At 44.9% G+C, this 13,158-nt stretch overlaps 1 protein-coding gene across 1 annotated transcript in view; it reads left to right on the forward strand.

Annotated features, from left to right (window-relative positions):
• The window catches only part of SDK1 (sidekick cell adhesion molecule 1), a 2,061,301-nt gene that overhangs the window by 1,364,425 nt on the left and 683,718 nt on the right, over window positions 1–13,158 (forward strand). Inside the window, exon 11 of the mRNA XM_069209963.1 lies at window positions 9,489–9,656. Within this exon, the coding sequence (XP_069066064.1) occupies window positions 9,489–9,656 (168 nt within the window). The remainder of the gene's footprint in view (window positions 1–9,488; window positions 9,657–13,158) is intronic.

Here is a 13,158-nt window from a genome sequence, read left to right on the forward strand (position 1 = left end):
GGTTATTTTTCTAACTCTCACTATTTTCTAATAGTCCCAGCGACCCTCTACAAGGTCACATAGGTTTGGGGTCCATTCGTGGTTCGCATTCCACTTCTGGAGTATATGGTTTGTGTTGCCCCTATCCCTATGTTTCCCCATTGCATCCTATTGTAACTATACATTGTTTGCACTGTTTTCTAAGACTATACTGCATATTTTTGCTATTGTGTATATATATCTTGTGTATATTTCCTATCCTCTCACTGAGGGTACACTCTAAGATACTTTGGCATATTGTCATAAAAATAAAGTACCTTTATTTTTAGTATAACTGTGTATTGTGTTTTCTTATGATATTGTGCATATGACACTAAGTGGTACCGTAGTAGCTTCACACGTCTCCTAGTTCAGCCTGAGCTGCTTTGCTAAGCTACCATTATCTATCAGCCTAAGCTGCTAGACACCCTATACACTAATAAGGGATAACTGGGCCTGGTGCAAGGTGCAAGTACCCCTTGGTACTCACTACAAGCCAGTCCAGCCTCCTACATTGGTTGTGCAGTGGTGGGATAAGTGCTTGAGACTACTTACCACTCTTGTCATTGTACTTTTCATAAGAGAAAAATATACAAAACAAGGTCAGTGTATATACACATAGCCAAAAAGTTTTGCATTTCCTCTTTTCACTCTTTTCTAAGTGCTGAAAAGTACTTCTAAACTTTCAAAAAGTTCTTAAAAGTTTAAAAAGTTTTTTCTGTCTTTCCAAAAAGTTCTGAAAACTTTTTTTCTCTTTGTCTATCACTTTAACTCTCTCTAAAAATGTCTGGCACAGGCCAAAAAGTTGAACTGTCCAAACTTGCATATGATCACCTTAGCTGGAAAGGAGCAAGGAGTCTCTGCATAGAGAGAGGTTTGAGTGTAGGGAAGAATCCTTCTTTAGAACTGTTAATTAATATGCTTAGAGTACAGGATAAGGCCATAAGTGCCCAATCTGTAGAAAAAGTAGCTAATGGTTCTCAATCTGATCCAGGGACTCCCCCAGGAAAAGGTTCAGGAAAGAAAATTCTCAGCCTGCCCATTACTAGACAGTCTAGCATAGTTAGTACAGAGGTTGAATCACATCATACTGATGATGTGCTCTCACATTATACTGGTAGCCAAGCTGTTAGGGTGCCCTCTGTAAGGGACAGGTCTCCTTCTGTTCATTCCCATCATACCTCTGTATCTAGAAATGTCCCTCCCACCCACCCTGATGACAGATTGTTAGAAAGGGAGCTCAATAGATTGAGAGTGGAACAAACCAGACTGAAGCTCAAGAAGCAACAGCTGGATTTGGATAGACAGTCTTTAGAAATAGAGAGGGAAAGACAGAAGTTGGGTTTAGATACCCATGGTGGCAGCAGCAGTATTCCCCATAGTCATCCTGCAAAAGAGTATGATTCCAGGAATCTGCACAAGATAGTTCCCCCTTATAAGGAGGGGGATGACATTAACAAGTGGTTTGCTGCACTTGAGAGGGCCTGTGCTGTACAGGATGTCCCTCAAAAGCAGTGGGCTGCTATCCTATGGCTATCATTTACTGGAAAAGGTAGGGATAGGCTCCTTACTGTAAAAGAAAATGATGCTAACAATTTCCAAGTTCTTAAGAATGCACTCCTGGATGGTTATGGCTTAACCACTGAACAGTACAGGATAAAGTTCAGAGATACCAAAAAGGAGTCTTCACAAGACTGGGTTGATTTCATTGACCAGGCAGTGAAGGCCTTGGAGGGGTGGTTACATGGCAGTAAAGTTACTGATTATGAAAGCCTGTATAACACAATCCTGAGAGAGCATATACTTAATAATTGTGTGTCTGATTTGTTGCACCAGTACCTGGTAGACTCTGATCTGACCTCTCCCCAAGAATTGGGAAAGAAGGCAGACAAATGGGTCAGAACAAGGGTGAACAGAAAAGTTCATACAGGGGGTGACAAAGATGGCAATAAGAAGAAAGATGGTGAAAAATCTCAAGATAAGCATGGGGATAAGGGTAAAACCAAAGATCCCACTTCAAATCTTAAACACTCTTCAGAGGGTGGGGATAAAACAAATTCTTCCTCTTCTTCCCAACCTGCACACATTAAAAAGCCTTGGTGCTTTGTGTGTAAAAACAGAGGCCATAGGCCAGGGGATAAGTCCTGTCCAGGTAAACCCCCTGAGCCTACCACCACTAATACATCAAGCTCTAGTGCCCCTAGCAGTAGTGGTACTAGTGGTGGGACTGCTGGCAACAGTCAAGCAAAGGGTGTAGTTGGGTTCACTTATGGGTCCATAGTGGAAACTGATGTAATCAGTCCCAAGACAGTTTCTGTCACACCTAGTGGCATTGGCCTTGCCACACTGGCTGCTTGTCCCCTTACAATGGATAAGTACAGGCAGACAGTTTCAATAAATGGTGTTGAGGCCTTGGCCTACAGGGACACAGGTGCCAGTTTCACTTTGGTGACTGAAAACCTAGTGCCTCCTGAACAACACATCATTGGACAACAGTATAAGATTATTGATGTCCATAACTCCACTAAGTTTCTTCCCTTAGCTATAATTCAGTTTAGTTGGGGTGGAGTTACTGGCCCTAAGCAGGTGGTGGTATCACCTAGCTTACCTGTAGACTGTCTCTTAGGTAATGACCTAGAGGCCTCAGGTTGGGCTGATGTAGAGTTTTATGCCCATGCAGCCATGCTGGGCATCCCTGAGGAATTGTTCCCTCTCATTTCAAGTGAAATGAAAAAGCAAAGGAGAGAAGGCCTGAAAACTCAGGACCCCTCTCCATCAACAGGTAAAAAGGGTATCACAGTATCCCCTAACCACCCTACCATTCAGGATACTATTCCTGTGGTGGGAGAAACCTCTCCTGGGGTGGCACCTGTTCCAAGGGAATCATCAGCTGGCAAAGCTGGACTCCCTGAGGTGGAAGTACCTCTCTGTGGGATAACTAACATTGGTGAGAAAAACAGCACCATTTTAGTTAACATGGAGCATCCCTCCAACCCTCCCAGAGAAACTTTAGTGCAGAAACCCTGCACTACCTCACAACACTTAGGACAGCATCCCTGCCCTAGTGTGGAGCTCATAGGACAGCATCCCTGCCCTGCTCCAACTCAAGAGAAACAGCATCCCTGTTCTCTCTTCCAGCCAGATGGACAAAGTTTTTGCCCAGCTATGGCTTTTCTGAGACAGCATCCCTGTCTGGCATTTCCATCACTACAAATAGGTTCAGTGGACAATTCCCACTGCTCTAAACTAAAACTTACTGATAGAAACTCTGAAAATATATCTTCACATTGTTGCTTAGCTAAAAAACTTCAAACAGGGTGGTTTACATCCCCACAGGGAAGTAACCATATAGTGGATGATAAAGGGAGTAACCAGTCTATTGCAGAGCTACTCTCTACTTATCACCACTTAGACAATAAAGTCTCAACTGGCCAAGGTTAGCCTTATTGTCCTTCGTTTGGGGGGGGGTTGTGTGAGAAGGTAGCCTCTTTCTAGCCTTGTTACCCCCACTTTTGGCCTGTTTGTGAGTGTATGTCAGGGTGTTTTGTCACTGTTTTCACTGTCTCACTGGGAACCTGATAGCCAGGCCTCAGTGCTCATAGTGAAAACACCATGTTTTCAGTATGGTTGTTATGTGTCACTGGGATCCTGCTAGTCAGGACCCCAGTGCTCATAGGTTTGTGGCCTATATGTATGTGTCACTGGGACCCTGTCACACAGGGCCCCAGTGCTCATAGGTGTGCATGTATATGTTCCCTGTGTGGTGCCTAACTGTCTCACTGAGGCTCTGCTAACCAGAACCTCAGTGGTGATGCTCTCTCATTACTTTCAAATTGTCACTAACAGGCTAGTGACCATTTTTACCAATTTACATTGGCTTACTGGAACACCCTTATAATTCCCTAGTATATGGTACTGAGGTACCCAGGGTATTGGGGTTCCAGGAGATCCCTATGGGCTGCAGCATTTCTTTTGCCACCCATAGGGAGCTCTGACAATTCTTACACAGGCCTGCCACTGCAGCCTGAGTGAAATAACGTCCACGTTATTTCACAGCCATTTTACACTGCACTTAAGTAACTTATAAGTCACCTATATGTCTAACCTTTACCTGGTAAAGGTTAGGTGCAAAGTTACTTAGTGTGAGGGCACCCTGGCACTAGCCAAGGTGCCCCCACATTGTTCAGAGCCAATTCCCTGAACTTTGTGAGTGCGGGGACACCATTACACGCGTGCACTACATATAGGTCACTACCTATATGTAGCTTCACCATGGTAACTCCGAATATGGCCATGTAACATGTCTATGATCATGGAATTGCCCCCTCTATGCCATCCTGGCATTGTTGGTACAATTCCATGATCCCAGTGGTCTGTAGCACAGACCCTGGTACTGCCAGACTGCCCTTCCTGGGGTTTCTCTGCAGCTGCTGCTGCTGCCAACCCCTCAGACAGGCAGCTGCCCTCCTGGGGTCCAGCCAGGCCTGGCCCAGGATGGCAGAACAAAGAACTTCCTCTGAGAGAGGGTGTGACACCCTCTCCCTTTGGAAAATGGTGTGAAGGCAGGGGAGGAGTAGCCTCCCCCAGCCTCTGGAAATGCTTTGTTGGGCACAGGTGTGCCCAATTCTGCATAAGCCAGTCTACACCGGTTCAGGGACCCCTTAGCCCCTGCTCTGGCGCGAAACTGGACAAAGGAAAGGGGAGTGACCACTCCCCTGACCTGCACCTCCCCTGGGAGGTGTCCAGAGCTCCTCCAGTGTGCTCCAGACCTCTGCCATCTTGGAAACAGAGGTGCTGCTGGCACACTGGACTGCTCTGAGTGGCCAGTGCCACCAGGTGACGTCAGAGACTCCTTGTGATAGGCTCCTTCAGGTGTTAGTAGCCTTTCCTCTCTCCTAGGTAGCCAAACCCTCTTTTCTGGCTATTTAGGGTCTCTGTCTCTGGGGAAACTTTAGATAACGAATGCATGAGCTCAGCCGAGTTCCTCTGCATCTCCCTCTTCACCTTCTGATAAGGAATCGACCGCTGACCGCGCTGGAAGCCTGCAAACCTGCAACATAGTAGCAAAGACGACTACTGCAACTCTGTAACGCTGATCCTGCCGCCTTCTCGACTGTTTTCCTGCTTGTGCATGCTGTGGGGGTAGCCTGCCTCCTCTCTGCACCAGAAGCTCCGAAGAAATCTCCCGTGGGTCGACGGAATCTTCCCCCTGCAACCGCAGGCACCAAAAAGCTGCATCTCCGGTCCCTTGGGTCTCCTCTCAGCACGACGAGCGAGGTCCCTCGAATCCAGCGACACCGTCCAAGTGACCCCCACAGTCCAGTGACTCTTCAGCCCAAGTTTGGTGGAGGTAAGTCCTTGCCTCACCTCGCTGGGCTGCATTGCTGGGAACCGCGACTTTGCAAGCTTCTCCGGCCCCTGTGCACTTCCGGCGGAAATCCTTCGTGCACAGCCAAGCCGGGGTCCACGGCACTCTAACCTGCATTGCACGACTTTCTAAGTTGGTCTCCGGCGACGTGGGACTCCTTTGTGCAACTTCGGCGAGCACCGTTTCACGCATCCTCGTAGTGCCTGTTTCTGGCACTTCTCCGGGTGCTACCTGCTTCAGTGAGGGCTCTTTGTCTTGCTCGACGTCCCCTCTCTCTGCAGGTCCAATTTGCGACCTTCTGGTCCCTCCTGGGCCCCAGCAGCGTCCAAAAACGCCAATCGCATGATTTGCGTGTAGCAAGGCTTGTTGGCGTCCATCCGGCGGGAAAACACTTCTGCACGACTCTCCAAGGCGTAGGGGATCCATCCTCCAAAGGGGAAGTCTCTAGCCCTTGTCGTTCCTGCAGTATTCACAGTTCTTCAGCCTAGTAAGAGCTTCTTTGCACCAACCGCTGGCATTTCTTGGGCATCTGCCCATCTCCGAGCTGCTTGTGACTTTTGGACTTGGTCCCCTTGCTCCACAGGTACCTTCAGACAGGAATCCATCGTTGTTGCATTGCTGATTTGTGTTTTCCTTGCATTCTCCCTCTAACACGACTATTTTGTCCTTAGGGGAACTTCGGTGCACTTTGCACTCACTTTTCAGGGTCTTGGGGAGGGTTATTTTTCTAACTCTCACTATTTTCTAATAGTCCCAGCGACCCTCTACAAGGTCACATAGGTTTGGGGTCCATTCGTGGTTCGCATTCCACTTCTGGAGTATATGGTTTGTGTTGCCCCTATCCCTATGTTTCCCCATTGCATCCTATTGTAACTATACATTGTTTGCACTGTTTTCTAAGACTATACTGCATATTTTTGCTATTGTGTATATATATCTTGTGTATATTTCCTATCCTCTCACTGAGGGTACACTCTAAGATACTTTGGCATATTGTCATAAAAATAAAGTACCTTTATTTTTAGTATAACTGTGTATTGTGTTTTCTTATGATATTGTGCATATGACACTAAGTGGTACTGTAGTAGCTTCACACGTCTCCTAGTTCAGCCTGAGCTGCTTTGCTAAGCTACCATTATCTATCAGCCTAAGCTGCTAGACACCCTATACACTAATAAGGGATAACTGGGCCTGGTGCAAGGTGCAAGTACCCCTTGGTACTCACTACAAGCCAGTCCAGCCTCCTACAGGGCCCCAGTAGAGTTCATAGCCATATGGACTCTAAGTAGCCATTCCGAGGAATCAGGGCCAGTAAGGAAATGGGAAGCAAGCCTGGTTGAGCTTGTTAGGTACTCAAGTTAGACAACCCAGGAGACAACTAACTTATTGTGCAAAGTCTTTGCAAACATCTGTGAGGGTGGTTCCCTTTCCTGCTTACTCCCCTTCCCATGAGTGGCCACATGGTCTGAGTATAGCCCTTGGATTGTGCTAACGGTGGTTGTGTACTTGGCCTGGTTTGATGGAGGTAACATATGTGACGAGGGCACATTTTTGATATGCGAGTGGAGCATGTGACTGCACTGTAGAGTTGCAGCATTCCTACTTCAAATGCTGTTTCAACAACTTCTGATACAATTGTGGTGATTTTTCTTCATGTACTTGATCGATGGTACCTGCTGTTATTTTTCTTTTGGTTAAGCTGGGAAAAAACAATATAACATCTTGAAAAATAAAAATAATAGAATGGTCAGAAAGTTAGAACATTGTTGGTGACAGATCCCAGTCCAAGGTAAAAATAAACTTTTTGTGAGGTGCATGGTAGAAGATTAAGAAGTTTTACTAGAAGAATTGGGATGCTTTGTTATTTGACTTGTATCCGCACCGCACAATTTATATACCAAACTCGTAAGAAAATACTGCAAGATCTGTTCCCAGGAGTGTCTCAAAATATGCTGGACTCGTTTTAACAGGTTTATGACAAACGACTATACTTCTTGGATTCAAAGTTAGTTAAAGCAGAGCCAGGAGTATCAATAAACAGAGACATCTCCTTTCTCCACAATCCCACCCCAACATCCCATCTGTCATCAGCTCAATTTCAGGCATCAGTCCCTTTGTCAAGCACTGAAGGTGGATTGCCATGGCCACACACTGCTGATGTAACTATTTTTGGTTGATTTTCTAAAACATTTTATTATCCTGGAAGGCTAGCTTACAAACGGAACTCTAGAAGTTCTTGGAAGAAGACAATTTTAACCAGAATCACTAATTGGGCTTCAGACTTTTCATAAGAGTGGACAATGCACTGTCAAATGTTAGAGAGAACCTGTTGTAATTCTAGACAAATAAAGACCCAGAGCTCTGCCTCCTTTGCATTTCAGCAGTTTATGGTTTATGAACCACCGGATCATACTGAACCGTTTATGATGTTGGATGGTGTATCTCGCACAGCCCTCAACTGGATCATTTTATTCTTTACCAAATAAAAATAGGAAACATCAATGGACATCATTCTCTCCGCATTGAAGGGTGTGACCTTTGAGATCCAATGGGACCTGGGAATGTCACCATTTCCCTTCAATATCAATATAGGCCTGCTGGCTAAGCTGTTACAACAAGACTATGTGGAGTTCCAGATCTATGCCAAAGACACAGTTTAACAATGATTGACCATCATTGGCTAAAGGGGACAGTGTCAGGCAGCCATAACAATATCACTAAATGCCTCAATAAGATCTTCAATTGCATTGAAGACATCTACATATGCCTCAGTCGAACCAAAACAGAGATGTTCATCCTACACAGACCAAAGCAAAATTCTCTCCCGTTCAACCAGTGCACCTTCTTGGGCACTATTCAGTTGCAATTGCAGAAAGCTAAAAACATCCAACTTCGACTTTGTGGATCTGATAAGCAGATTGCTAAAATCCATGGAATCTAGAATCACATATCAAAGAACATAGAAACAGCACTGAAGTAAACAGTAAAACTCTAGTTTGTCAACAGGCTCAGGATTCCAGCTAATGTGGAATAGATACAAAAGGATACTGGGCAAAAAGTTAAGCTTTCCTCAATTTTTTCCACTTACCACTACAGTCTTACCAGAGAACATAGATAAAGTTGTTCCATGGCCATTGCACACACTTTGTTTAGATAGATTAACACATCAGTGAGGCAAGGACCTCCACGTTTTAAACTCATTTGACCCATCATTGATATCTCTCCAAAAAGCCCTTTGTCCTTCATGAAGATATAGAAAGCCCTACTCTAAAAACAAGCCTTCAGAATAAGGACACTTCAGTAGGACTACCCCACCCAAGTAGAACAAGGACTTTCACTCTAGGTCAAACTAAGACTGCGGCTTCATAGTGACATCTACACTGGTCAATGTTTCAAGACCATCATTACAACCACTTTGGCCCACGTAGCTAAACCGTAACATAAATCTTAGGGCCACCCACGAGGCAGATAGATTCTAAAGGGGCCACTGACGAGATGTTTCTGATATGAAAAAAATATTACTTAATTAAACACAGCCTGAAGTTAAAAAAAAACAACTCAAAACACATGCGTACAGATCTTTACTGAGTAATTCCATGCCATGTGCAAGAATCATTAAGTGCTAGATAATCTCCTTAAAACCCATGCTCAGCCACCCAGGCAGTGGTGGAACCTTTGCATCCAGGCTGTGGGGACACGGAGGTTTCTCACTTTTTTGTTTTTTAGTGTAAAATGCAATGTAAACTCTTTCCTAACATATCCAAGACTCTTTGCTTGCAAATAATTTCTGTAGTGTTTAATCTCTACTGTGTGACCTGTAAAGTGCTCTCTATTATCGTCCTGTATAAGTGCAATCCAAAAGACCAAAAATAAAATGTAAATAGTTGGCTTTTTCATGGGGCACTAAAAAGTTTCTGTTGTCCCCTCAGTTACTCTGACAGCTGTGAATCGATTCTATTTGCAATGTTTTCATTAGTCCTCCAACTCTATTTCGAATGTTTGCTGTATGTCTAAATGTCTAAAAAGCCATGTAAAATGTGTCGAGCTTCGTTGTTTTGCTGGCCTAGCTTCGAGTAGGAACCTCTGTACCTCTGTGTTGCAGGTAACCGGATCCTAGCCAGCGGCTCGGTGCGGATTCCTAGGTTTATCCTGCTGGAGTCTGGTGGGCTGCAGATCACTCCTGTGTTCCTGCAGGATGCTGGCAACTACACCTGCTATGCGGTGAACTCCGAGGGGGCGATCAATGGCTCTGCATCGCTGACTGTGTGGAGTAAGTACACGGTGGCCTCTAAAGCGTTCCCCCTACCTAAGTTCACTCGGGAGGAAGCAGCGCAAACAATATTTTCCTGCTTTAATACATTGACATTGGCCTCTATTAGTGAGTGAATTCTGTTTTCGTTATTTTCTTGCTCCTCATGTTCCTCTCTTTTGCAACATTACCTACTGTTTTTGAGCATCACACATTTCTCCTTGATCTCTTTCGCCTGCAAGCTTTGATCCTGGAGTTAAGGATATCAGCATTATACGGATTTTTTTTGCTGTAAATTGTTTTAGTGTTATTACCTTTCCTTGTGAATTTGAGAAAGCACAAGAACAATTTTAGAATCTATCGCAGCCTGCTAGACTATGGGAATTAGATGTCATCAGGGCTGGCTTTAGGACTGGTGGCGCCCTGTGCGACAGTTTATTTTGGCACCCCCACCGTCTCCACCCTATGACCTCCGCCTAGGTTTCACTCACTACCACCCTGCAAATGTGCCTCTCATCTCCCCATCGCTCCCCTTTCACAAACGTTCATGTGTTTTAAAGCACTTATAAAGGCTGGCTTTAGTAATCCACTCAGCTATCCACAGAAAATATAGGGGCATATTTAAGAGCCCCTAGCGCCATTCTAACGCTACATTAGTGTCATTTTTTTACACTAATGTGGCGTTAGAAGGCCCAAAAAGCAGTGCATTATTTACAAAGTGGTGCAATGCATCCATTGCGCCACTTTGTAACCCTTTGCGCTACATTTTGCCTGCGCCAGGCATAATGTATGCAAATGTGGCATTTCCCTGTTTGGGGGCGGGGGGAGAAAAAAAAATGTTGCAAAGAAATCTGACAGATTTCTTTGTGTCATTTTTTCCCAGCACTTTTAAACCTGCTCAGAGCAGATGTTAAAAGGAGGCTTCCGTTGGTAACAATGGGCCTCTGGGTGCTTCGCAAGATTAGCATCAAAACATTTTACGCTAATCCTGCAAAGCGCCGGACTAGTGTCAAAAATTCTGACGCTAGTCCCCTAACTACCGCCAAGGTGCACCGTATTTTAAATGCAGCGCACACATGGTGGCGTTAGGGGGCGCTAAGGTAAGCAAGAAAATTGGTGCAGCATTGTGTGCAGCGCCACTTTTTTCAAATATGCCCCATTTAGGAGCCCCTAGTGCCATTCTAACGCCACATTAGTGTGATTTTGTTTTTACGCTTATGTGGCGTTAGAAGGCCAAAAACTCTGCGCCATATTTACAAAGTGGCGCAATGCATGCATTGCATCACTTTGTAACCCTTTGCTCTACACTATGCTTGTGCCAGGAATAATGTATGCAAAAGGGGCATCCCCCCATTATGGGGGCCAAAACAATGACGCAAAGAAATCTGTTAGATTTCTTTGCATAATTTTTTCAGCACTTGTAACGCCTGCTCAGACGAGGTATTAAAAGGAGGCTTCCATTGGTTACAATAGGCATCTGGGTGCTTTATAGGATTAGCGTAAAAATGTTGACGCTAATCCTGCAAAGCGTCGGACTAGCGTAACAAAGTCTGATGCTAGTCCCCTAACTACCACCATGGTCTGCCGTATTTTAAATATGACGCACACATGGAGGCATTAGGGGGGCTCTAAGGGGTGCAAGAAAAGTGTTGCTGCTACTTTTCTTAAATATGTCCCATAGTTCTGATATTTTCCAGCAGGCATATTTACCCTCTACGCTACTTTATGTTGAGTCAAAGCTGCCACTAGGCAATACTCCCATCTCTCTCCCTAGCAGGAACATTAATCACAAGAGGTATCTTGACATTTTAATTGTTTCCTGAAGGCTGTACGCAGAAGGAAAATTTGAGAAGGTGCTTTTAAATCGCAAATTTCGGAACATATTGCTAAACACAGCGCCTCCTGAGGTCAGCACCCGGTGCGGCTGCACCGCTCGCAAAGCCCAAAGTCGGCCCTGGGTCATAGTCCTGATGTGAGCTGTGAGGGAGCTCCCTCTCTGTCAAAGTAAGACTTCCCTCCCAGATAAACCTGTTGCAGTGATTGTAACCTAGATTCCCCCTTTGTAACTTGTGCTTAACAACAAGGTAACCACGTAGGAAGTGCATGTTCTGTTCTTTCCAAACCAACCAGTGCACCAGTATGTTAAGAAATGAAGACCTTGCAAGGCCACACTAGGTTTAATGCATATGGAAATAATTCAGATGAAAAATCTCATAATAACAAAGAAGAAACCTGCCTTTGCAATGACAAGCCAGGCCTATTGGCTTTGATGGTCCTTGCTATTGTAGCTTGCAGTAGTCAGCAATAAAGTGCAGAACTTGAACGGCCCAGTGGAAGAAGATGGCTTGCCCAAATCCTCTTTCTGTTTTTTGTATGAATTGAGGAGGTCTGCCAGAAGGTTGAAGTTATTTCAAGCCTAGGGCCAGTGATTGTTCTCTCCTCGTCACACAGTAGTGATACGCAGTGCTGGCTTCTGTGATAGAAAGCCCTCCCCGTGCTCAGAATTTCCGTCAGGTCTGGCCGCACTTTAATGGCGATCTGGAAAGGGTGTGGCAATGCATATTGTATGCAACAATGTGTGTTGAACTGACTTTTCAATTAATATCTTGAGTCCACAAGGAGAAACACTTCTTTCATATCATACGCACTGGCAACCATTACAGAATGTAGCAAACCATGCTTCTGTTCATGAATTGTCTTGTATTATACTTTCCCACAATATGTTGCCTTGATGCCACCTCCGAGGACTCTGTAACAAATAACATCATAGTACCAGATGAAGGTGACTGAGGTCCCTGGTGTAAGTGAAATGGTGGCAGTCTGGAGAGAGAATGGCTGCGGACACAAACATTATACACATTGCATCTTGTCATCCCTACTCTATCCAGCATCTGGTCTATCACCGATCAGGAGTTGCTCAGCAAATGAGCCGCGCCACCTTTGGCCCATCAGCATTATGATCAAAGCTTGAATTTCGATTGGTGGATTTTCAGGGCATGACACCATCAAAAGTTCCTGCAGGGTCCCGGGAAAAATAGGTAAATGTCAATTCCCTGAGTGAGCCATTACTGCACCTGGTTGTCTGTGTTTTTATCCTTAATCCCACTAGTAGACAATGACGTGTTTTTAAACCTGCTGTAAAGCCTCTTAACTAAGGTCCACACAGCAGCACAGATGAAGATTTGACATCTAACTCCTTGTATGTGGTTTGTGGCTACAGTTCTGAACCTGGTTAGATACTGCGTTGACTTGTTGACCTGTTGTTCAGATCTTTGTCAAGGATCAAGACCTGACAGTGCAGCGTCGGCCATTCTTTCAGCTGAAGTTCTGAAATAAATACAGTAGGTTTGGATAATACTACAATAGTATGATTTGTCAGGACTCATTTATGTAGTGCCAAGCTGGCAAACTGGAGAACGAGAATCCCTGCGAGAGACAGTGGTTTCTCTTACTTTATTCCAGGGAGGCACACATGCTAGAAACACTCAAGGGTGTATAGCTCCTTTAGGGCCAGATGTACTTA

Source organism: Pleurodeles waltl, chromosome 10, assembly GCF_031143425.1.
Source record: "Pleurodeles waltl isolate 20211129_DDA chromosome 10, aPleWal1.hap1.20221129, whole genome shotgun sequence".
NCBI lineage: Eukaryota > Metazoa > Chordata > Amphibia > Caudata > Salamandridae > Pleurodeles > Pleurodeles waltl.